The sequence below is a fragment of the Euphorbia lathyris genome, chromosome 1, assembly GCF_963576675.1.
Source record: "Euphorbia lathyris chromosome 1, ddEupLath1.1, whole genome shotgun sequence".
Lineage (NCBI taxonomy): Eukaryota > Viridiplantae > Streptophyta > Magnoliopsida > Malpighiales > Euphorbiaceae > Euphorbia > Euphorbia lathyris.
In genome coordinates, this window is record NC_088910.1 from 14506360 (window position 1) to 14529050 (window position 22691).

Here is a 22691-nt window from a genome sequence, read left to right on the forward strand (position 1 = left end):
TTACAAATAAGGGGGCCAGAATCACCACAACTTTAAATTTTTCCGAGATAGGGGGTCGAAACTACTCGTGACCATAGTGGTTCCGGCGGCCGGAGGAGCCCAGATCTCCCGGCCCCTCCTGTCTCTGCCCCTACATAAGGGCTTATGAAATACTCCATCGGTTCCATTATATAGGTCATTCTAACAAATTAGTTTTTCCCCAAATATGAGTCATTCTAGGATTCCAAGAACTTTTAGTTTAGTTTTTTTGTCCAAATATTAAATTTTTTGTATTGGTACTTGTGTTTTTTAATATTCAAATGTTTATTCCCCAATAGTGATATGAGAGAGATTTTTTAATAGTTAACCAATATATTTCTTAAGTTGTGTGAAATACCCTATAATGATTTATATAAGGAAATGGAGAGAATAGTAAACACTGGATCGATCCGCTTATAAGAACACTACATGGTCATGTGTTATAGGTGTATCTCATGTAACGCTTATAGAGAATGGAGGGAGTAGTAAGCACTGGATCCATCCGCTTATAAGAAGCAAATGGATGAAAAGAGAAATACGACAGAACAAAGAACAAATCAGCCCTTGTAATTATTTATTCAGTTCCTTTTACATATATTTATTTATTTCAATACAATATTAGTTGGAGGAGGAATATCCATGGGTCTTGCAGCCGTTATATGAACACTTATTTCAACGGTTGGTGGGTTTGGTTGTAGTGACTTTGACAAGTTTTGAGTCTCCATCCTTCTCCCAAACAAGAACGAATATAAGCCAACTATAATCAAAATCATGCCCAATAAGCTGCAACATATAAACATCTCAGTAATTTAATTAGGTTGTATATATAATCATATAAATAAGAGATAATGTATCAAAATAGCCTCAAAACTTTTGAGACCGTGTAAATAAAGGTTTAACTCATCCCAAAAGGTACCTCAAAGGGTGAGGATTGCCTCACATATTTAAGGAGCCATATAGCTTCTCCATTTAGCAATGTGTGATGTCTAACAGACCGCACTAATATAAGTTGACACATTAAATATGGGTAAATTACACACATGTCCACTAAACATTATCCATTTAACATTGTGGCTACTAAACTTCAATTCTTAAGGGTATGACAACTAAACTTTACACTTTTTAACACCGGTGGCTATTCAACACCTCAAAACGACCATTGCCGGTCTAAAAATAAAAAAGTCGAAGAGTTAATGATATTTTAAGAAACTTTAATTCTTTAAAATTTTCGTTTTGAGGTCATTTAGGTGTTTGGTAGGAGAGAGAAAGTGAATTTTTAGAGAGAGAAAGCTCCAAAAAAGGTTATTTTGGAAAATAAAAAATGTGGTTTCATAGTAAATATCATTCTGAGCAACTTTAATTCTTGAGTATTTTCATTTTGAGGTCGTTAACAGTCATTTTGAGGAGTTAGTTAAAGTTGAGTGGCCACCGATGTTAAAAAGTGTAAAATTCAGTGATAATAAGAATTGAAGTTCAATGGCCATAATATTAAAATGGATAAATTTCAGTGACCATAGGTGTAATTTATCCCATTAAATATTGGTACTGTTATCTTATGTGTCAATTTCTATTACTAAATCTTGTAATTGGGTTTTTTGATAAAGCGTTTGAACTGAAATTTTATTGTTTTGTTTGTTGAGATTAAATTAGTTCTTCCCAAGAATCTTAAGGCTATTTTGGTGCTTTTAACTCTATAAATAAAAAGGGAAATTGAGTTATACGTACTTGCCAAGATGAATAGGAAAACCAAATATGAGAGCATCCAATAAAGCTACAAAAACCAGAGTGAGGGGATTAAACATGGGTGGATAAGTAGGACCCCATTTTGCAACTGCCCGTGCAATCAAACAAAATATTGCAGCTGTTCCAAATGCTCCCTGCACCATATTACTTTTATAGTTAGGGCGTTAAATGAATTCTCGAGTTATAAATGAATCTTATTGATATACTCTGATAGATTCTAACATGACCCGTTTAGTAAATGAGCTGATATGACATAATCCGTTCAATAAATGAGTTTATACGAGTTGACTTGTTTTATATGTAATATAGTAAAATTAAGACTTTTCATAAGATGAAAATATTACACATTGACTTGTCTTCATTTTCCCATATCCACATTGTTGGATAGAGAATTTTCTTTTATTCCTATATCATTTTGTAATTTCTTTTACTAAAGAATAAAAAAATGACCTAAAATGATAAACTTTTGTAATCATTTACTCATATATCACCACCTTTTAAAATGAATATTATCTTAATAAAGAGGAACCACTAAAACGGTGTCCAACAATCATCAAACCAAAAAATCAGATACACTATATAAAAAATAATAGTATCTTTTTTATTAACCATTGGAGTTGCTTATAGCTTTTCATTATGAAAAAACACAAAATATAAATTCTGGTTTAAGTTTATACAATATAAGTTATTAGTTTTTTTTTTATGAAAATAATAAGTTTTTAAAACCTTTCAAAATTTTATTTTTGTATATATTTGATTTCAATAAACTATTTCAATAAAACACATTTTTTAAACATTATTATATTTTTAAACGGAAGATCAATACTTGTTCTCCAATTTTGTCCATGTCTCATGCCCTCTATTTTGGTAATAATATTATAACATGATTCTTATATTTATAATATCATTACCAAATTCCTATAAAAATTAATACCATTACCTAATGTTTTTTGGAAAATGAAATCTACCCTTAACATAAGTATTAGTAAAATTTTATTTTTAACATTTCCGACTTTAAATAATGTAGACCAATATAACAATACATGAGTATTTTTGGTACTAAATAAAGACAGGGGTATAGAAGTGTCGATGCACCATTGACCGTTGAGAACCACTCCTTATAATTGGGGTTCCTTTTCTGCACACCCTCTACATCTTCATATGTGGGGTGCTCATTTGCGATTGCACTCCAACAGATAACAGATGAATGGTTGCGTATCGTTTTTTTTTGCACCAACCCAACCAAAATGATGTAAAATAAATAAACAATAATAAAGTCAATCCAAATATGCTGGATTTGTTTTTTACACTTTAAGCAGTCAAATATTGACTTTGTCACTATCTCTGAAATTGACCTACATTTGAAACTACGGGGACAACAAATTCCTATTTCATGTCAGGGAGATACTTACACTTTCTCAGGATATTGTTTTGACTTTACCTTATAATTTTTGTAATTTTATAATTTATTCACCGATTAATTTAAAACATATCCATATTAAACTTTTTACTTATTAATATTAAACTTTTAACATACTAACAGTAAATGTAATACTCCAAAATAAAATTGGAAAATCATGCCTATTTGGATAGTTTCTTTTATTCTTTTAGTTTATGTTTATTTAATGTCTATTTACTTGTATATTTGTATCAAATTTCTATGGTTTTTTTAGATTTTCAAATGAAAATCTAAAAAAATCAAAGGTACTTCATTATAATTTTAACAAATACTAATTAATAATAGCAAACAACTAACAATAAAATAATAACCATTAGGTAACAAATAAACAAAATAAGCTTACCGAATATAAAATAGTGAGTAGTTGAAGATTCCATCCTAATTGCCAAGCAGCTTTACTCGTATCCAAGAACAATCCCACTATTACGCTTTGCACCGAGGCTATGATACATGTTAACATGGTTGTCCAATATTTTGATGGAAGTACCTTCATCAACTTTACCTGCTCCAAACAAAAAAAGAAAAAACATTTTCTCTTATTTGTAAAAGTAGAATTCATCTGGTCAGACCAGATGAATTTAGGCTAATTGACCAAATATATTTTAACCAGTCACTGATCATGTGAAAACTACAGGAACATAATAGTTTTTTTTTTTTTTGGTTTAATACTAATACCTGGAGTATATACCAAAACGCATAGCTGAAGCAACTAGCCGTTAGTGTTAAAGAACCACGTATCCAGTGAGTAGTTTGGTGGTTGATGTTTAAGTGATGGAGGTGAAGGGTTTTATGAATAATAAAGAAAGATCTCCCTTTATAAAAACATGATGTAAATGCTCCTCCAACACATAATATCGTCCCAACAGTCTTCATTTTACCTTCTAGGCTTCCCAATTTTAATTCCTCAATCCTGTATTAAATAAATTATTATATAAATATAATTAAGATATATATTATGTTATTTAAAAATAATAATATAAAATGATTTTTTGAAAAATAATATAAAATGATTTAATATAAAAAATATATATATTTTAAAAAATATGCAAATACTTTTATTATTGAAACAATCTAAAGAAGTAAAAAATAATATCTATAAATAATATAATTCACTAATTACGAATCTTAAACCACATTATATTTAACGCAATTAAAACCCATATAATAATGTTCAAAAGTGAATGGTAATAAAGTAAAAAATATTAATAAAAATATATTTTTTATTCTGACCACTGCTAAAATTTCAGGTGGACAAAAAACATCTAGGACCAAATGGAAAAAGATTTAAATAAATTCTCAATTTTGAACGTTTAGATAGATTGGAGGATCATTTTCTTCAAATTGAGGGAGAAATATATACTGGAGCCATTTTATAGACTCTAAAAAGTAGCCTATTTACCTCATTACGATTGAGAAGACAAAAGTAACAACAGGAATTAAATTGAGAAAGTTGACAGCATATGTAGCTGTTGTATCTCGGAGTCCATAGTAAAATAATGCCATAGGCAATGTGATCCTGCATCATATCAAATAAACAATTTATTAGTTGTTATATTTTTATATATTATACAAAATCAGTTCCTATTTAGTTAAATAGCATCAATACATGCTTAACGTTTATAAAAAAAAACTATCAATTTAGATCTTCATAACCAAATGTGACGCGTTATTCATATTATTTCGTTAATTCTACCAACTGTACATAGATAAAGAAATCAGAACATGTCATGTTTTGTTATTAAGACCTAAATCGATACTATTTTGTAAACATTAAATCTAAATTAATGATAGTTTGGTACCTTATTAATTAGTTTTTTTATAATTACATTAATTACTTTTATGCTATTAAAGAATATTATTATATTTAGTAGCATAACTTTTATTAATATTATTAATTTTTTTCTATGAAGATTTTTTTTTTTATTATTGAAACTAGAAGGTTAATTGAAAGTAAAATGTATTAATTTTCATATAATTTTATGAACATGTGTTGGATCCGAGTAAAGTTTAAACCCTTGTTTTTTTGGTACTTTAATCTGTCCAATTTTAAGAACTATGGTCCAACCTTACTAATGGAGTGATTTTTGTATTTCAAAATTTGTTTAAATGAGTGTAGCATAGTAGAAAATAGGGTTAATACACATATTTGCCCTTGTGTTTTCTCGGAAAAACAGATTTGTCCTTAAATCAAATAAATCCACAAAACTATCTCTGAATTTTTCATAAACCTGCAATTATACCCTAATCTGACGGAGCTGCTAAACGGCGATGACATCAAACCTTCTTATCTCCAGAAAAACTTCAGAAAAGAACAACCAATCACAAATAGAAAAAATATGCGCATTCAATTTCAATTAAAAGCAAGTTAGAAGAACAGATTGGTCAAAATTCATTTTCATAAAATCTCAATCAACCTAATAAAATAGCGTCTAAACCTCCTAATTAATCCAGAAGCAATAGCAATAGAAAACAATAAGAAACCAAATGAATTTTGATTGTTGTCATCCAATTTTTTTGGAGACAAGAAGGTTTGATATCATCGCCGTTTAACAGCTCCGTCAGATTAGAGTATAATTGCAGGTTTATGGAAAATTCAGGGATAGTTTTGTAGGTTTATTTGATTTAAGGATAAATCTGTTTTTCCGCGAAAACACAGGGGCAAATATGTGTATTAACCCTAGAAAATATAGCTATAAGAGATTGAGTTTTATTTTGCAATTTCTTTTTATTTATTTATTAAATAAACAATTATTGAGGTAAAGGATAAGGTATCAAACTAGTTTTAATGTTTTTGGAAAAGTATCAATATGGAGTCCATATAGAAAATAGCACTAAACGTACCAATTCAGGCGACGCCATTCATTTTACTCAGTTAAGTTTTAATTTCTCTCTCCACGTACAATTAATGGAGTAATATGAGTGACATGTCACATTCCATTATCGAAGCCTAAATTGGTACTCTTTTTTAAACGTTAAACCTATATTAGAGTTATTTTATACGTTTCTGATCCATAAAGTTAGTTACCCAGTTAAGGAGTTGAGGAATAGCCAAAAGAAAACCGACCAATTTAGCTTTTGTGTTATATCTCTGCAAAATAAAATGAAATAATTTCAGAATTAGATTGAAATAATTAAAAAGAAAAAAAAAAAAAGTAAAAAGAAGAGATGAAACCTTTCCAGAAGAAGTGCAAAAGGAGCAACACAAAAAGCAGCAACGATGTGGCGATAAGCCATTAAAGCAAAAACAAAAGTTCCATTATTCAGTATTATTTTAGCGAGAACTTGCATTCCCGTCGCTAATATTTGCACCGTTACCATACTCATACTCCCTTCTTTTAGCGACGAAATCAACCATCTCTCTCCTTTCTTCTCCATTGACATGCTTCTACTTTTTTTTTTTCTTTTGTGATTTTCTAAAATACTGCTATTTATTAGAAATCTATATTATATAAAGTCAAAACTACAAAAAAGTTAATAAATGAGAAGTCAATGAAAAGTGAGGAAATCTATGAACCCATGATGTCATCAAAACCTCTCACGTTTAATTTTGTTTTTGTTCTTTTTCCTCATTAGTACTTTCTTTTATTACATAGGTTACTGACAACTATAAATTTAGGTTTCATGTACTAAATAACATTAATATAGATTTACTAATATTTAAAAAAAATATCAATTTAGGTCTCGATAATAGAATATGACATGTTATTTATATTACTCCGCTAAGTTCTATATTTCTCTCTCCACGTATAATTGAAAGAATTTATAGAGTGTTTGGTTGTTCATTTTTCTCCTTAGTTTGTCTTTTCACTTTAAAAAGGAAAGTTTTAGATGTTTGGTTAGATATCTTCTGTTTGCAAGATTCTTTTTGTCAAAAGTCAAAAGGTTTACCGTTTTACTAAGTCTGCCACATATAAGGTAATCACAATTTTTTTTTGTCAAAAGTCTAAAAAGGTTTACCATATTACTAATATAGTTACAAATCACCAAACAAAAATGTATGAAACTGCTTTAGTTTATTGACATACATGTTTGGAAGGTCGAATGTGTCAGTTAAATAATAGTCAATCTAGTATATTTTCAAAGTTTTGGCAGCATACAACTAAAACTGACCTTGCTTGAAAACACTGGAGTTAAATTCGTACTATTTCGTACGTTAGGGCTAAATCTGCATTTATCTTAAAATGTTATGGTTAAATTTGACTCTTAACCCTAAAAAAAACACTTGGTTTCACTAATTTGTAGATGAGTGTTGGTTTTTTTTTGTTGAAAAAAAAGACTGAGATTCTCGTCCAGTTGCAAATCAATGACATTATCATTGATGAACTTCAAAATAAAAAATTTCAAGAATTGATGATATTCTAAACAACTTTAATTACTCACTTTTTAGTTTTAAGTTGTTTAGATATTGATCTTGTTTGCCAAACAGCTGTTAGCTGATTACCTTTTTGGTTAGCTGATTTGACTAGTTGCTTTGATCAACAGATTGTGTAAACTTGTTTGGTAAAACTTAGCTGATTGCTAATAGCTGTTTGTGTAAAATGATAAATAAGGACATAGTAAAACATTTATTTGAGATTAAAGAGTAGTAATTAGGGGTAAAAATGTTATTCAAAAGAGATTGAACAATAAGCTAATTGAAAAATCTTCTAAAACTAGCTTTTTCAATTAGACCCAATAAACTCTTTCAAACCTCTGTTCACCAAATACAATTATTAGAGGTTTGACTAGTCAAATCATTTAAAGCCTATCAAACCTCTAATTTTACCCTAAAAAGTTATTTACAGAGAAAGTTAATGTTTAGAGAGAGCACTTCAAAAATAATGATTTTGAAAAATAAAAAACGTTGGTCCATGGTAAATATAATACTAAATAAATTTAAGGCTTAATACATCATTTATCTTCTAAACTTGTCCAAAAAGTTTGATTGGTCCCCTGAACTTTTAGAGTGTCTGATAGCTCGAACTTGCATAAATTGTTCAATTAGTCTTCTGAACTTGCGTAAAATTTAATCAAATTAATCACCCAGTTGCAAAGAAAATAATTGAAATATGGAAAATGTATTGCATGCTCTTAAAAAAAAAAAATAAAACGACCAAGGTCACGGCATGCAGTTCTAATATTAGAGATGACAAATTTTACAGTTGAGCAAGTAAGAGCTTCCTTTTTAATCTATTTTGTGAATTATGTAATAACATTTTAAGGCGTACAACACATTTTCCGTATTTAGTTTACTTTTTTACAACCGAATGATTAATTAAATACATTTTACACAAGTTAAGGAGGTTAACTGAACATTTTATATAAGTTTAATAGGCTATTAAAACCATTTGAAAGTTTAAGAAGTCAATCAAGTTTTTAAGACAAATTTAAAAGAAAAATGATATATTAAACTTAAATTTAATTCTTAAAATTTTTTATTTTCAGATCATCCACTATCAATTAGCAATTTCAAATTAATTTTTTTCTAATTTATAATTGGGTGGGAACTTCGAACTTTTTTAAACAAGTGGACCCATATCAATCCAATAATAGATAATGTTATTTGACACACTGTAAATACAATTTGACAGCAGCCAAATGATGTATTTTGACCATAAAACTTCAGTTTTGTCAAAATGCTAACTAACTAGTAATAGTATCATGCCTATTCAATGTGGTCACATCCCACTCAATACTTCATAATGAACTTGACATGTAAATGAGACCAGTTCTCAGGATACAGACATTTGCAATTATAACATAAAGTAACAGAAATAATTAATTAAGCTCTCTCATCCCCCTATTCTATTCCAACCAGGATGTTGTTAGTTTAATTTTTAAAAATAATATAAATAATAGATTCTTATTATTTTTTAGAGTGTTAAAATATATCATCTTCAAAATACTCATACTTCTTATTTTTTTATCATTAAAATAATTATGTATTATTATATTTACTAATAATTATTTTTTTACCAACTCCTTGAACTTGATTATTCCGTATCATCAACTCCTTGAACTTGTCCATAAAAGTAGATTAATTTCCTGAACATTATAAGTGTCTCTCACAAAATCCTTAAACTTGCTTATTCGGTAACAACTAAATACAAAAACCATAATATTAACTCTCAATCCTCATACATTTGATTTCTCAAACCTGCAACACTAACTTTTATATATAAAAGTTAGTGTTAGGTTGAAATTATGAGAAGAAAAAAAATTACCTCTCGAATAGATGAAGATGTATTTTTAGAATTTAGGTTTAATAGGCTTTTGTATTTAGTTGTTACGGAATAAGCAAGTCTGGGGAGTTGGTGATGCATTTGTAAAGTTCAAGGAGTTAATATACTTTTATGGACAAGTTCAGAGAGTTTGTGATATGGAATAATCAAGTTTAAAGAGCTAGTGAAACACTTATAAAGTTCAGAGTTCCAATATATTATTATGGACAAATTCAAAGAGCTGGCGATGCATTAAGCCATAAAAAAATGAAATAAGGAGTAGAGAGATCTCTTCAATAATAGAGTGAGAATTGAGACACATAACAAGTATTAGATGTAGCATGCACCTTAGAATATTATTACATAATTCATAAAATATGTTAAAAAGTAAGTATTTATTTGTTCAACTGTAAAATTTGTCTTCTCTAATATTAGAACTGCATATCCCAACTTTAATCGGTTTTTTAAAGACGTATACCGCATTTTATGAAAAGAAGGAAATAAATTGAAACCATATATATAATAGTAGAAAACTTTCTTATTTTATTTATTATAAATGCACTAGTGTACTTTTACATAGAGTCAACCATACAAGGTTGGTAGCAAGACTCACATACATATTAATTTGCATCATATGCTTATTCTAATTTTCTCTTATACATTAATTAGAAATAGGCATTATTTTCCACTTCTGATTAGACTGCGAATTAGGACTATAAACTATCATTTCCTTAAGATTAGGATTACCTGGTTTTACATCCATAGCTAAATAGGCTCTTTCATTTAAAATAAAACCATATCGAGTGAACAATCAACGTTGGCTAGACGGTCCAAGCCTCCAAGACAGAACAACAACTCTTCCATTGCTTAGATTATCATAACTGAGACATCCATTTTGATTCTGCTCAGGTCTTATGGTTCCATCTTTTGCCATCCAAACTGCATTATTTGATACTTGCAAGCATAAACCTTTCAGTCCAATTAAAGATACCAAATTTGGTTTCGTATCATTGCTGACACGCCACGTCTGGAAGGAAGAATATATATTAGTCTCGAGAGTGAGTGTTGTTCGATACTCTCCTGAAATTGCAGTTAAAACTAGCCCGCTTGGTGGATTCACAATTACTTTATCATTTGTGAATTGCCAAATGGTTGTATTTGGGGGAGCAGTGTCGCAGTCGTGAATCATTATGTATGACCCTTCAATACCTTTTGCATTAGTGGTTAAACACTTTCCATTGGATCAAAGTGTTCCATCACGTTAAAATGTCCATCTTTGATTAACCCCTGAAGTATGACATGGCCATAAGATTATAGGAAATCCATTAGTATAATTACTATCTTTTACATCCATACAATATTCATTTGGACCACTTATCATAGTATTAGATGCACCAATCTTTTCATCCACCACACTACTTAAAAATGATTCAAACGTTGAAGGAGAGTTGTGACGAGACATGGAATTCCACCAAAAACATGTTTTTATCAGAATCCGTAGCATCATATTTCCTTCCATTATTATTTTTCACCTATAAACATATGAAAATTCTTTACTTAGTCGATCAATTGATAATAATAATAAATAAATATATATAACACAACAAACAATACTAAAATAGATAGATCTATAAAAAATATTTGAATATTTTATATAAATAAATTAGGAGTTATACCTAAGAATTTTAGAGTATGAAGAGTTTGGAAATCCATTTATTTATTTATAAGCTAATTTTTTAGGCCACATTTTTCATGTGTAATGGAGTTAACACCTTTTTCATGTTAACACCTTTTTCATGTTAAGAGAGTTGATGGACGTTTCTTTGTAAGGAAAAAAAAAAAAAAACATCCCTGAACTTTATCTGTTTTAAGGATCAAGTCTTTGTCTTTGATCAATTATTTTTCCACTGATTATTAATTTTATTATGGATTTGATTCTTATTTAACATTTTTATTGAGTTTGGACGACAAGCACCGTTAAGGGATTCATCATACTGACGTGGACATTTTTACTTCCATATGGACAAATAAAAAAATAAGTTTCTTGTAGGAGAAAAAGTAAAAAATAATTACAGAAATCGATTTCCAGTAGGTTTTTCTAAGCTGAAAATCCAAATTAGAAGAACGTGCTGGAAATGATTTTGGTGTTAGGAGAGAAGATCGATTTGAAGATTCAAATGTTGGAAATCGCAAAATGGAGAGAAGAAGATTGAGTTTGGAAGAATCTACTGTAAATTAATTTCTACAATTTCTTTTACTTTTAAATTTTTATCTCTCCTAGTTAAAAAATTCTTATTTTTATTTATTCATGTCAAAAGCCGAATGCGCTAACAATATATGCAGCCAAAACTTGACGGAAAAGCTAAATAAGAGCTTGATCCATAACAGAATCAACGATCAAGGACTCAATATGGAAAAATAATTGATTCTTAAAATAAGTAAAGTTCAGAGGCTTAATTATGTTTTTTAGCTTTTTATAATAATAATAATAATAAGGGATAAGGTATCAAAATAGACATATGGTTTTTGGAGAAGTATCAATTTAGGCTCTACGTACAAAATAACACCAATATAGGCTTAATGTTATTTAAAAAATGGTATCAATTTAGGCATCGGTAACGGATTGGACACGCCATTTCTATTACTCTGTTAAGTTCTGATTTCTTCCTCCACCTACAATTGAGAAAACTTAACGGAGTAATATCAATGACGTGTCTCGTTCCGTTATCGAGGCATAAATTGATACTCTTTTTAAACGTTAAGCCTATATTGATGTTATTTTGTACGTGGAATCTAAATTGATACTTTCCAAAAACTATACACCTATTTTGTTACCTTATCCTTAAAAATAATAAATGCATATATTAATAATGTTAGAAAACTAAATGATTCTCCAAAATCCAAATCGCCCCTTTGTAACAAATAGGCTTAATACATTATTTGCCGTCTGATCTGGTCCAAAATGGTTGATTAGCCTTCTGAACTTTTAAAGTGTCTCGATAGTCATTTCAACTTGTATAAAATGTTCAGGTAGCCCCCTAAATTTGCGTAAAATGTAATCAATTAATCAGTCAAATGCGGAAGATATGTTATATGTGTCTTAAAATGTTGTTACATATTTCACAAAATAGATTAAAACATGTTAAAAAAAGAATTTCTTATCTTATTCAACTATAAAATATTTTCTTCTCTAATATTATAATTGCATACCCCGACCTTGGTCGTTTTACTTTTTTAAGATGCGTGTAACATATCTTCCGCATTTAACTTACTTTTTTTTTTTTACAACCGAGTGATTAATTGATTACATTTTATGCAAGTTCAGAAGGCTAACTGAACATTTTATGCAAGTTCACAGACTATCGAGACATTTTAAAAGTTCAGAGACCAATCAACCATTTTGGACAAGTTCAGGAGGCAAATGATATATTAAGCCTAACAAATATAATAAATAAGTGCATAAAATCTCCTTATATTCATTAGTAACATTTACAGTATCGTGTCCACATCAACATAATAACATATGGTGTTACCCAGTCACGAATACAGGATTGTCTGTTGAGGGGCTGATTATATTTGGGTGTGTAAATTTTTTTTTTTTGTTTTTTTTTTTTTTTTTTGCTAAATTTAACTTATTTAAAGTGGTCCAGAACTAATTTTTAAGTAACCAATGTAAAACTTCTAAAAATTAAGTTAGATTTGAAGTCCAAAAGTAAGATTGAGTCATTTTTAACCAACTTTGAAAATTTTATCATCCATCATATATTAATCTAGTTGAATTTTGTAATTAAATACAAACTCAATGAGTTAACTTACCACTCCGACCCTTAATTAAATACAATCTCAATTAGTTAATTTTTTTTTATTAATCATATAACAATCCTCAATTTATGAAATCCTCAATTTATTAAATACCCAATCAAAATTCTAAGTCAAATCATTAATTTATCAAATACTCAATAAAAAATCTAGGTTAAATGTCCATTTTATCATATACCCACTCAAAGTTTAATCAAATCACTAATTTAGCATTCCACATCCTTAAAGTTTGTGAAGACAGAAGGACCGAAACGACCTCTGATCATGGTGGTTTCAACGGCCGGAGGGGTCCGGACCCCTTCTTGTATCCGCCCCTGGTGTTATACCAATATAGATTTACAATGGTTTCTTACATGAATTATACATTATTAGATAAAGAAGCTAATACGTGGACGGTTGCTTTTCACTGCTCTTCAAGCTATTCAGATCGGGGATGAACTGTTAGCTTGTCACGTAATAATTGAAAACGTCATCGGGCCAATGGTTTTGTAACGATAACAACTATTTAATCAACCATGAAAATGTAAAGCACAACTAGAGCTTTTGAACAGACATTAACAAAATAAAAATAAATAAAATAATTCTTTTAGTTATTCTCTAACATTTTTATTCTTATTTTTAGTTATTGTTTAACATATATTTCCTTGTATTTAAACTAATATTATATATTATTATAAAAATTGATAACAAAAAAAAATCATTTTTTTTTATATTCTTTACAATATTCATCTTTTAAATCCACGCAATATCTTTATTTAGAAGCACACAGAATCCATTTGGACCATTATCTGTGTGGTAGCATCATATGGACTGGTCCAATGTTGTAAATGACCGAGCCGCTCATAGGTTGAGTATTCTGTTCGATAAAAATTCGATCATATTCAGCTCGATTTGTAAATAAGCCTAGTTTGAGTATGGTGAAGCTCGGCTAGAAACAGTGGCGGAACCAGAACCCAAACTAAACCGGGCTTAAATATTTAATAATAAACTTTTATAACGCTAAAAACATTATATCACGTAAAATTCAATAATTTTTAACACAATAATTTGGGGGGCTAATTTTAATCGTGCGGTTGACGGTCAATTTTCAAAGTCCAGCCCGTTAGGGGGGAAAATTTTTTTTAGCCCCCAACGCGTTAAAACTGTAAAAATGTTATAATTTTTTAGAAACTAACATTGAACTAATAGAAAATTAAACATGTTTATTTTTTTTAACAGTAAAGACATAATAAAAATAAATATTAAATATGTTTAAGATATATTAAAAATGGATCCAAAAGTGTTATCAAAATAAAAATAAAGAGTCAATTTAAATTAATTAATAATGGTAAGTTGGTAACATGTTTTATAATTATTGAAAAATAAAATTAAAATAAATAAAAACTTTTTAAAAGAAAATGAGGTTGGAGAGAGTTGAACATAAGACCCCTCAAATAGAAATAAGCATCCTTAACCATTTCACATATCTTTAAACATTTTAATAATACTACATAGAGTCAATATAATTCTCTCCAAACTATTATTAGACACCATTACTAAAAAAAAAAATTCTCAATTTTCCGATGGCCTGCCGGGGCTCGAGCCCACCCCAACCCCCTAGTTCCGCCCCTAGCTAGAAAGCTCGTGAATAGACTCGGTTATAAGTTCATGAACAAGCTCGATTATAATATTCATGAACATGCTGGTGAACAAGCGTGAATCGATTATTTTAATAATAATATTTTTATAAAACGGAATTGTAAAACAACGTAGTTTTGTAGATGTCAAAACTATATAGTTTTGCATTAAAATATTTTCAAATCAATATAATTAATCAACATTAAAGAGAGATTGTCCCCAAATAAAGTATGTTGGCCAAACCCTATAGCGGTTTATATATAGGTTTTATTTTCTTAATTATACCCGTAATCCAATTAGGTTTAACCAATCAATTAGTATTCCTATAATCACATTAAATTTACATAAATTAAATAGGGAGTATAATTTGCTTCAAAAAAAAATATAGTTACTAATTCATATATATATATATATTGATGTAGATTGAAATCGACTGGAAGTTTTAATCGTAAACCGACAAAGAGTGCAATCTTCTCTAGCTCAAACTAGAAGGTTGAGTAAACTCAAGGATTGATAATCCAAGCTCCAATGAAGGCTTTTAGTTTTAATTCATCAAAAGTTCTCAAACATTACAAAGAAGAGAGTTTAAATACTCTCCCAAATAATAAGAGAAAAGACTAAAAACCCCATGAATAAGGTTTTTGGTAAAACATGTGTCTAAGGGTAGAATAAGGAAGGGAAGAGTCCATGGTAGTTTAGTAATAAGGGGTTGATGGCAAAACAGTAAATAAGCATCAACAGTAATGGTCCCCTATTGGTAAGAACTTGGAGGAGAAGTATTCTTCCAACAGAGTACGCCCCGCGTGGACTTGGGTACGCCCCGAGTAACTCAGCTCCTAAACCTGGAGAGCCTTCGATGAGGATTTTGTTGGGGTTTAGTGTCCTATATACAATTGTTCTAGGATACAAACTTAATGTAAATGAAGTGTTCTTTATATCATTTGTTTTAATGAGATATGGTTTCATAACTATATAAAGGCAATCCCTTTTAAGAACTAAATAAAGTCTAATAAAAGGAAATCCATAAGTTTGTTTAAAGTGATTATAAAGTGTTCATACAAGCATGAAGTGAGACGAAACTTTATAATAAACTAATAAATTTAAAACCACCCCAAGTCAAGTAATATGTTTAAGATTGACATATCACTGCTGAGACTTGCATGTAACAATGTCTTCTGTCGAGATAGAAAGCTGATCTCACAAGCTTCATATATACAGATATCTGGACAGTTACGTGGATCCAATGAAAAGGAGTTCATTAGGATTGGGGACCCGACTTGAGATAACAGGATGGGTAGATTCATCCTTGTCGCTTGTTCATCTCATTGGTATTAATAGGTATAAGTAATCCTCAGACTCAAAGGAATGTTAATTAGTGATTCTGGATTACGGAATGTGATGCTTTGATCTTGTTGTAACATGATCCATAACAGAGATGACTCTGGGGTGTGAACGGCAGACGTTGGGTATCACAGGAAGTAATTGCAGGATAATTATACATTGGATTGAGCATTTGTCACTCCCGATAAATGGGAGATACGTCCAAGGATCGCTTGTGGAAGACTCGACTTTAAATCCTTGCAAGGTGATAGCTTAAGACTTGAAATATAGATTTCACTTAACCTATCTAATTGGAGTTGACTCGGCCTGTACAAGTAAAACGAACGTCTCGCTATATATGAGTTGACATTATCCATAGTCATAAGATTCAGTTCAAGGATGTAGTTGATAAAGGATCGAATTATACTGTAACTAATACGGAAAGGTCAACGACAGAATCAACATGTCTTCTTATAGCTCTAGGGGAATGTTTCGGATTTGCTAATCACATTTCGCGTACTCATTCCGTTATGTCAAGATTAAATATAATTCTGTAAAAATTAATTTAATAGTTGCATACGGCTAGAAGCAATAAGAACCTAATGGGTCACACATAAGACTTGGAGCCCAAAAGAGAAACAGATGTTAATTAATTAATGGAAGCCCAACTGAGTCCACTAAGGCCCAGTAGAGAGAGGGGGGTTGATTTTATGTATGAAATTACATAAATAATTTAATTTGATTTTAACAATTCTAATTAGATTATGATTGTGAATTAAATTAATAAAAGGATAAATAAGTTAGGAGGTTTAATGAGATTAAAATTACTCCTATTATTATCCTATAAGGTTATTATTATTATCTTTATATTTAAATATATTAATAGATAATAAATAAGAATTATATTCCGAATTATATTCTTATTCAGTAACCTAATTCTATCTAACTAGGGTTTAGATACAAGAAAGTATTTATACCCTCCTCCTATGTAAATTTCGGCCAACCCTAGCCAGAGAGAGAGAGAGAATTTCGACCCACAAGTTTGAGGATGAGATTGTCTACCGCTTCCTTCCGTTCAATTGATTTTCATCTCTTTCTTTTATTCCTTGAGCTTGTGTTGATTGATTAGAGGCAATCTATTCTTGATTGCTTTTATACGGTTGATATCTAACTTGATTTTGGGTTGTGTTTGTTTTGTGCTCGTGAACTCGGAGTAAGAGTTGAGGGCACTTCGCTTGCAACGTTAGATAGTTCATCAAAAGGTATTTCCTTCTATCCCTCTTTATATTAAATAACGATTACCGGATCTTGGGTTAATGAAAAAAGGTTAAAATTTTTATATTTCCGCTGCCATACGTTAGCCTTAAATTCCATCAGTGGTATCAGAGCCTACGTTAAATCCGTTATTTCATATATGAAAATTAAAAGGTTTTTCAATCAGATTGAATAAATATTTATAGTTAGGTTAATTAACAAAACTGTTTTGATTAATTAGTTCTAAAGATAAATAAGTTTTAATTAATTGTTAATTAAAATAGTTTATGCATATGTTCCTAATAATTTTGATTGATAATTGATAACTTGGGGAAAAATCCTTGATCGGAGCACTTCCCTGTGAGGCGCCGTTGGGATCGGCCGGGGACACTCCGATGCCAAAGTCAGTAATATTTCTGAGAATAAACTGTAAGCACAAAAGTAGAGAATCAGTAAGTGTACCTTTGATCCTAGGAAGCTGGGGTATTTATATAGGTTTCTGTAACCTTCAGCATTAATGGGGAAGCAGGTGAAGAGTTGTGTCATTACTCATCTTTAATTGCTATCAATTCTCCATTAATCCCAGCATTTAGCATTGAAACCCTCAGAGTTGAGGTATTCGAACAGTCAAGTCTTTATTCCCCTTTAATGGCTATTAATTGCCATTTAATTGTATTTATTCCCATTCATGGATGGTAATAAAGGTGCCTTTTGGTATTCTTGGATCCGTCAAGGCGTATGTACGCTCTCCTTGAGAACAATGGCGGGTCTCCATTACTCGCTCTCATCGGGCGTATCTCGTTATGGCGTATCTCGCCATGGTCCACGTGGTATGGCATAATGCTAGAAACTCCTTCCTTTTCCTCATTATTTGCATATTCACCCCTGCATTAATTATCATTAATTCCACATTAATCATGCATAAATATCTCTTTTAGAAGAAATAATGGTTTGTCATTATCTCTATTAATTTTCCCTTATTCCTTATTCAAGAATAATTTGGGTTGTTATCAGAAGCCCCCCCTAAAGGTATAAAAAGCTCTTTAGGGCTATCTAAATGGTGTTTTATTTTTCTATCTTGGAGGAAAGTGGACCCGCCCTAGATGGGGGATCATATATGGAAATGATGCGCCTTTTGGGGCTTCCTTATGCGGGATCTTATGAACAAGATCCGCCCTATGTGGGATCATATATGGATATGATGCACTTTTAGGGGCTTTTGCTTCCTTGTGGATAGGTGGCCAACCGTATCCATTGTTATCCTCTAGGGGCTTCTTGAGAGTTATATTTCCTTTAGAAAGGGAATAACCCGCCCTTTATGGGACCATTTGTTCCTACCGCATAGGATTATGATTCGCCTTAGGGACTTCTTTTCTTCAGTTCTGCCATATTGAGGAGAATGATCCGCCCTTAGGGATCAGTAAGAATGATCAGCCATTTAGGGACTTTTGTGCACTTTGTTATTTCTATGATGAAGACGTGAATTCATTACTTTGATGAAGACGAGGCTTCATTGTTTGGAGATGAAGACGAGGCTTCATTACTTGGATGAAGACGAGGCTTCATTATTTGGAGATGAAGACGAGGCTTCATTATTTGGAGATAAAGACGAGGCTTCATTGTTTGGAGATGAAGACGAGGCTTCATTACTTGGATGAAGACGAGGCTTCATTATTTGGAGATGAAGACGAGGCTTCATTACTTGGATGAAGACGAGGCTTCATTATTTGGAGATGAAGACGAGGCTTCATTATCTTGGATGAACCCTTTGCTTTCCAGAACTATTTTTACTAATGCATTATATCTTTTAGCAAGTAATTTTCTAGAATCTGGTTTAGGATTTCTCTGATTGTTTAGGGTAGGTGGCCAGCCGTATCCCAATGTGTGAACCTTTGTGAAGGTTTAGAAGCTTTTATTCCTGGTGAGGAAGTTAAGCTGCCTTAGGCGATCAATTTGCTTCCTATCTTTGAGGTGAATCGATCCGCCGCCAGGTCTTGAGACTCTTCTTTGGGAAGAGTATTTGAGAGTGTAAAGTTCTCACGTTTGAGAAATGTTTTAACTCTGTCTCTGACGGCAATCAATTGTTTCCTATCTTTGAGGTAGATCGATCCGCCGCTGAGATTATTGTCCGATTGTTTGTAAAACTTAAGTACAATTGTTTTAATCCTTATGGTCGCCATTTACTTTTACGTTTGCGTAAGTAAATATATAAGTTTGTAGGATTTAATATGGAGTAGGTGGCCAGCCATACTCCGTTGTGCGAACCTTTGTGAAGGTTTGAAGCTGTTCTATTCCTTCTAGAGGAAGTAAAGCTGCCTAGGGGATCAACTTGCTACCTATCTTTGAGGTGAAGCGATCCGCCCATAGGACTTGTGAACCCTTCTTTGGGAAGGGAGTGAGAGAGTGTAAAGTCCTTGCGTCCAAGGAATGTTTTAACTCTTTCTCGAATGGTGATCATCTAAAGATGGATCCGCCCATGAGAGTGTTCTCCTATCTTTGAGGAGAAAGTTGAGCTCATTTGAAAGCTCCTGAGGGTCTGTGCTTCTTATCTTTATGGAAAGGGGATCCGCCCGTGATGGGATCAATTGTCCTATCTTTGAGGTAATTGATTCACCTGTGGAACTTTTCATTCGCCAGCCACTGGGCGTATATCAGCACTAAAAGCTAGGCAAATGAATATAAGAAGTATGGCGAGAAAGAATAAATTATAAAATATAGGATACTATAACAGTTTAATGCACATATAAGAATATGTAAAAATACTGATTTTTAGGCCCATGGTTCCGTCTTTTCTGAGCAACTAGAACCGCATCCTCAATGATGTTTAACTTATGAGTAATCACATCTGGGCTTACTCCTGTGGGGATCTCATTCTCCTATGTAAATACGCTTTCAGACTCAATGAGAACTTTTTTAACATCCTCTTTGATCTCAAGTTTTAATCCTTTAGCGATCCGCACCCGCTTTCCATCAGCAATAAGGAGCGTTTCTGTGTCGCCCAAAGCTGTAGTGACAAGTTAATATTTCTCACCTTCGTCCTCTTTGGATTGTGGGCGGATTGATAGTGACGCCGAGTATAAGTCTCTTTAGCCACCTTTTGGTTCCCGCTAATCATTACTCCTCCTTTGCTGGTGGGAATGTACATTGTCAGACGACGGATGGAAATTAGGGCTGCAACCTCTGGCCCTTGGTCTGGATAGTGTGACCCGTCACTCCAATGATGTCAACAATGGTTGTTTCTATTTGGATCAGATCAGCCTTTAGTTTGGCAAATGCACCTTTGGTGATGACATTGCGAGAACTGCCCGTGTCTTTACTTGCTTTATTTTATCTCCCATCCTTGAATCGCCATTATTACTACCAATGCATCTGCATGTGGAGAGATTACTGGACCTGTTTCTGCAAAAGGAGCAATGGAGGGATGTTTTATCCAGAGCGGATATTTTTGCTTTTTCCACGGGTGGCTGATACACTGGTCCATCTGCTATGACATTAATGACACTTTTGAATTTATTTTTGGGATCTATCTTCTGCTTGTCATCTTGTTATTTGTTATTCTGGACAAAGCTATCTAGTTTGCCAGCTCCCAGCAAGCTTCAGTGTGGTGGCCAACCTGTAGTACGCTTTGGCGTTTCTTCCAACGGCTAGATGCTCCCCTCATTTGGGTTCGGGATATGTAATGTCCCGCTTATATTGATTCTTTTCTTTTATATTGTGGCAAGTTGGAAGCTTTAATTGTTTTTTCCGCCTCGTACCCCATGATGATTCCCGCTGTGAATGGTGAATTCCTGTTAACTGGATGGCGTATCTTTCTGCATTGTTCTCTTGTCTATCCAGAGCGACATGCACTCGCCTTTCAATCTCATCATTCGTGTGTTCAATGTTGAATCATGATGGTGAAGCCGGCTCTTGATCTTGATCTCGATCTCGATCATGTTGAGGTTATGCTTGGAGCTATGGTTTAACGCGGATGGATGTTGTCACAACCGTGGGAGCCATTTTATCTAGCTTCGAATATCTTGTCTCCGCATCCTTCAACATTTTGCTAACATAATAGATGGAGAACTGCTGACCTTATTCTTCTTGAATAACCACGGTGCACATAGCTTTATCCATGACAGATTGATACAAATGCAGGTCTCCCCTTCAGATTGGTCTGCTCATCAAGGGTGGTTCTGCTAGGAATTGTTTTATACCTTGATATGCTTGTTGACAATCTTTCTAGTACGATGATCCGCCCGTTCAACCTCTGGATCTTTCTCACCCATAGTGGGGCTTTCATTTAGGCGCTCTTTTCACCTTTTTCCTCGCATGGCTTTTATTTAGGTGCTCTTTTCACCTTTTTCCTCGCAGGGATTTTTACTTTATCTGGATTTGCTCTAACTCCTTTTTTGCTAATGACATAGTTAAGGAATTTTTCTGAAGCGACTCTGAATATACACTTCTCTGGATTGAGCTTTATTTTTCATGCTAGTGTTTGACACTGGTTGCATTATTAGCAATTCCCTTGTACCTGTGGGTTAGCACTGAAAGAACTCCAGAAGTGGGGCATACCCTGTCCATTATTAAAAGATTGTGGTAAGGCATAAAAACTATATTCACTTACATTGGGGATCAGTGGCTTGATCCACGGAACATACTTCATAGCAAAAGACCGTTTGCATTGGCCTTGTTGGCAAATATCATGTATAATGCAATGTCTCTTTATGGAATTTTTAGTTCATCTTGGAATCAACTTAATAATTCCTTCACGTTGGTCCGTGACTCTAGAATGAACTTAGTCAAAGGATAAAACCGAGTAAATATTATATGTCAAACAAATTCATAATAGAATTTTAATCGTGCTTGTTTTAATAATAATATCACGTATAACGGTCATAACCATAAAGATTGCTACTGCACATGAATATCATAATGAATTCTTAATAAATAACCATAATGAGAATGGTTTAAGAATAATGTCCTTTTGTATTTCAATGCGCATTAATATCCAAGATAGCATATTTATTTTAAACGTCATAAAAGTTATGACATACTATATTGGGTAAGATATCTTACATAGTTGCTATTTACTTGCAATTAATATTGTGCATCCATATATTAATGGCATTCAGAGATCATTAAAGCCTCATTTGAATGAGGTGTAATTAAAGAAAGGTAAGTGATGATTTAATAATATAGTTATACATAAAATTACTCTTATATCATTTCATTTGTACGAATAAAATAAAAGAGAAAGGGTAATTTTGGAAGAAAAATAC

General features: G+C 31.8%; 1 protein-coding gene across 2 annotated transcripts; it reads right to left on the reverse strand.

Moving 5' to 3' along the window:
* Positions 1-562: 562 nt before the first annotated feature.
* LOC136217604 (WAT1-related protein At5g64700-like) lies at positions 563-6627 on the reverse strand. 2 transcript variants are annotated; one of them, XM_066004231.1, is made up of 7 exons: positions 6393-6627; positions 6246-6308; positions 4620-4736; positions 3896-4130; positions 3564-3722; positions 1744-1895; positions 563-801 (listed from the first exon to the last, which is right to left on the reverse strand). In XM_066004231.1, exons 1-7 carry the CDS (start codon positions 6599-6601, stop codon positions 621-623), a joined length of 1116 nt encoding a protein of 371 aa, XP_065860303.1. In that variant the 5' UTR covers positions 6602-6627; the 3' UTR covers positions 563-620. The 2 variants fall into 2 exon arrangements, with proteins under 2 accessions (XP_065860303.1, XP_065860381.1); XM_066004309.1 differs by having other exon boundaries at positions 655-801; positions 1748-1895.
* Positions 6628-22691: the final 16064 nt, after the last annotated feature.

Bases quoted from the DNA above. Each gene is read 5' to 3' on its own strand.
- LOC136217604 (XM_066004231.1), bottom strand. From the start codon at position 6,601: ATGTCAATGGAGAAGAAAGGAGAGAGATGGTTGATTTCGTCGCTAAAA. The intron at 6,309-6,392 runs GTTTCATCTCTT...TTTATTTTGCAG, and splicing joins TTTGCACTTCTTCTGGAAAG to AGATATAACACAAAAGCTAA. The intron at 4,131-4,619 runs GTAAATAGGCTA...TATTTAATACAG, and splicing joins GTCTTCTCAATCGTAATGAG to GATTGAGGAATTAAAATTGG.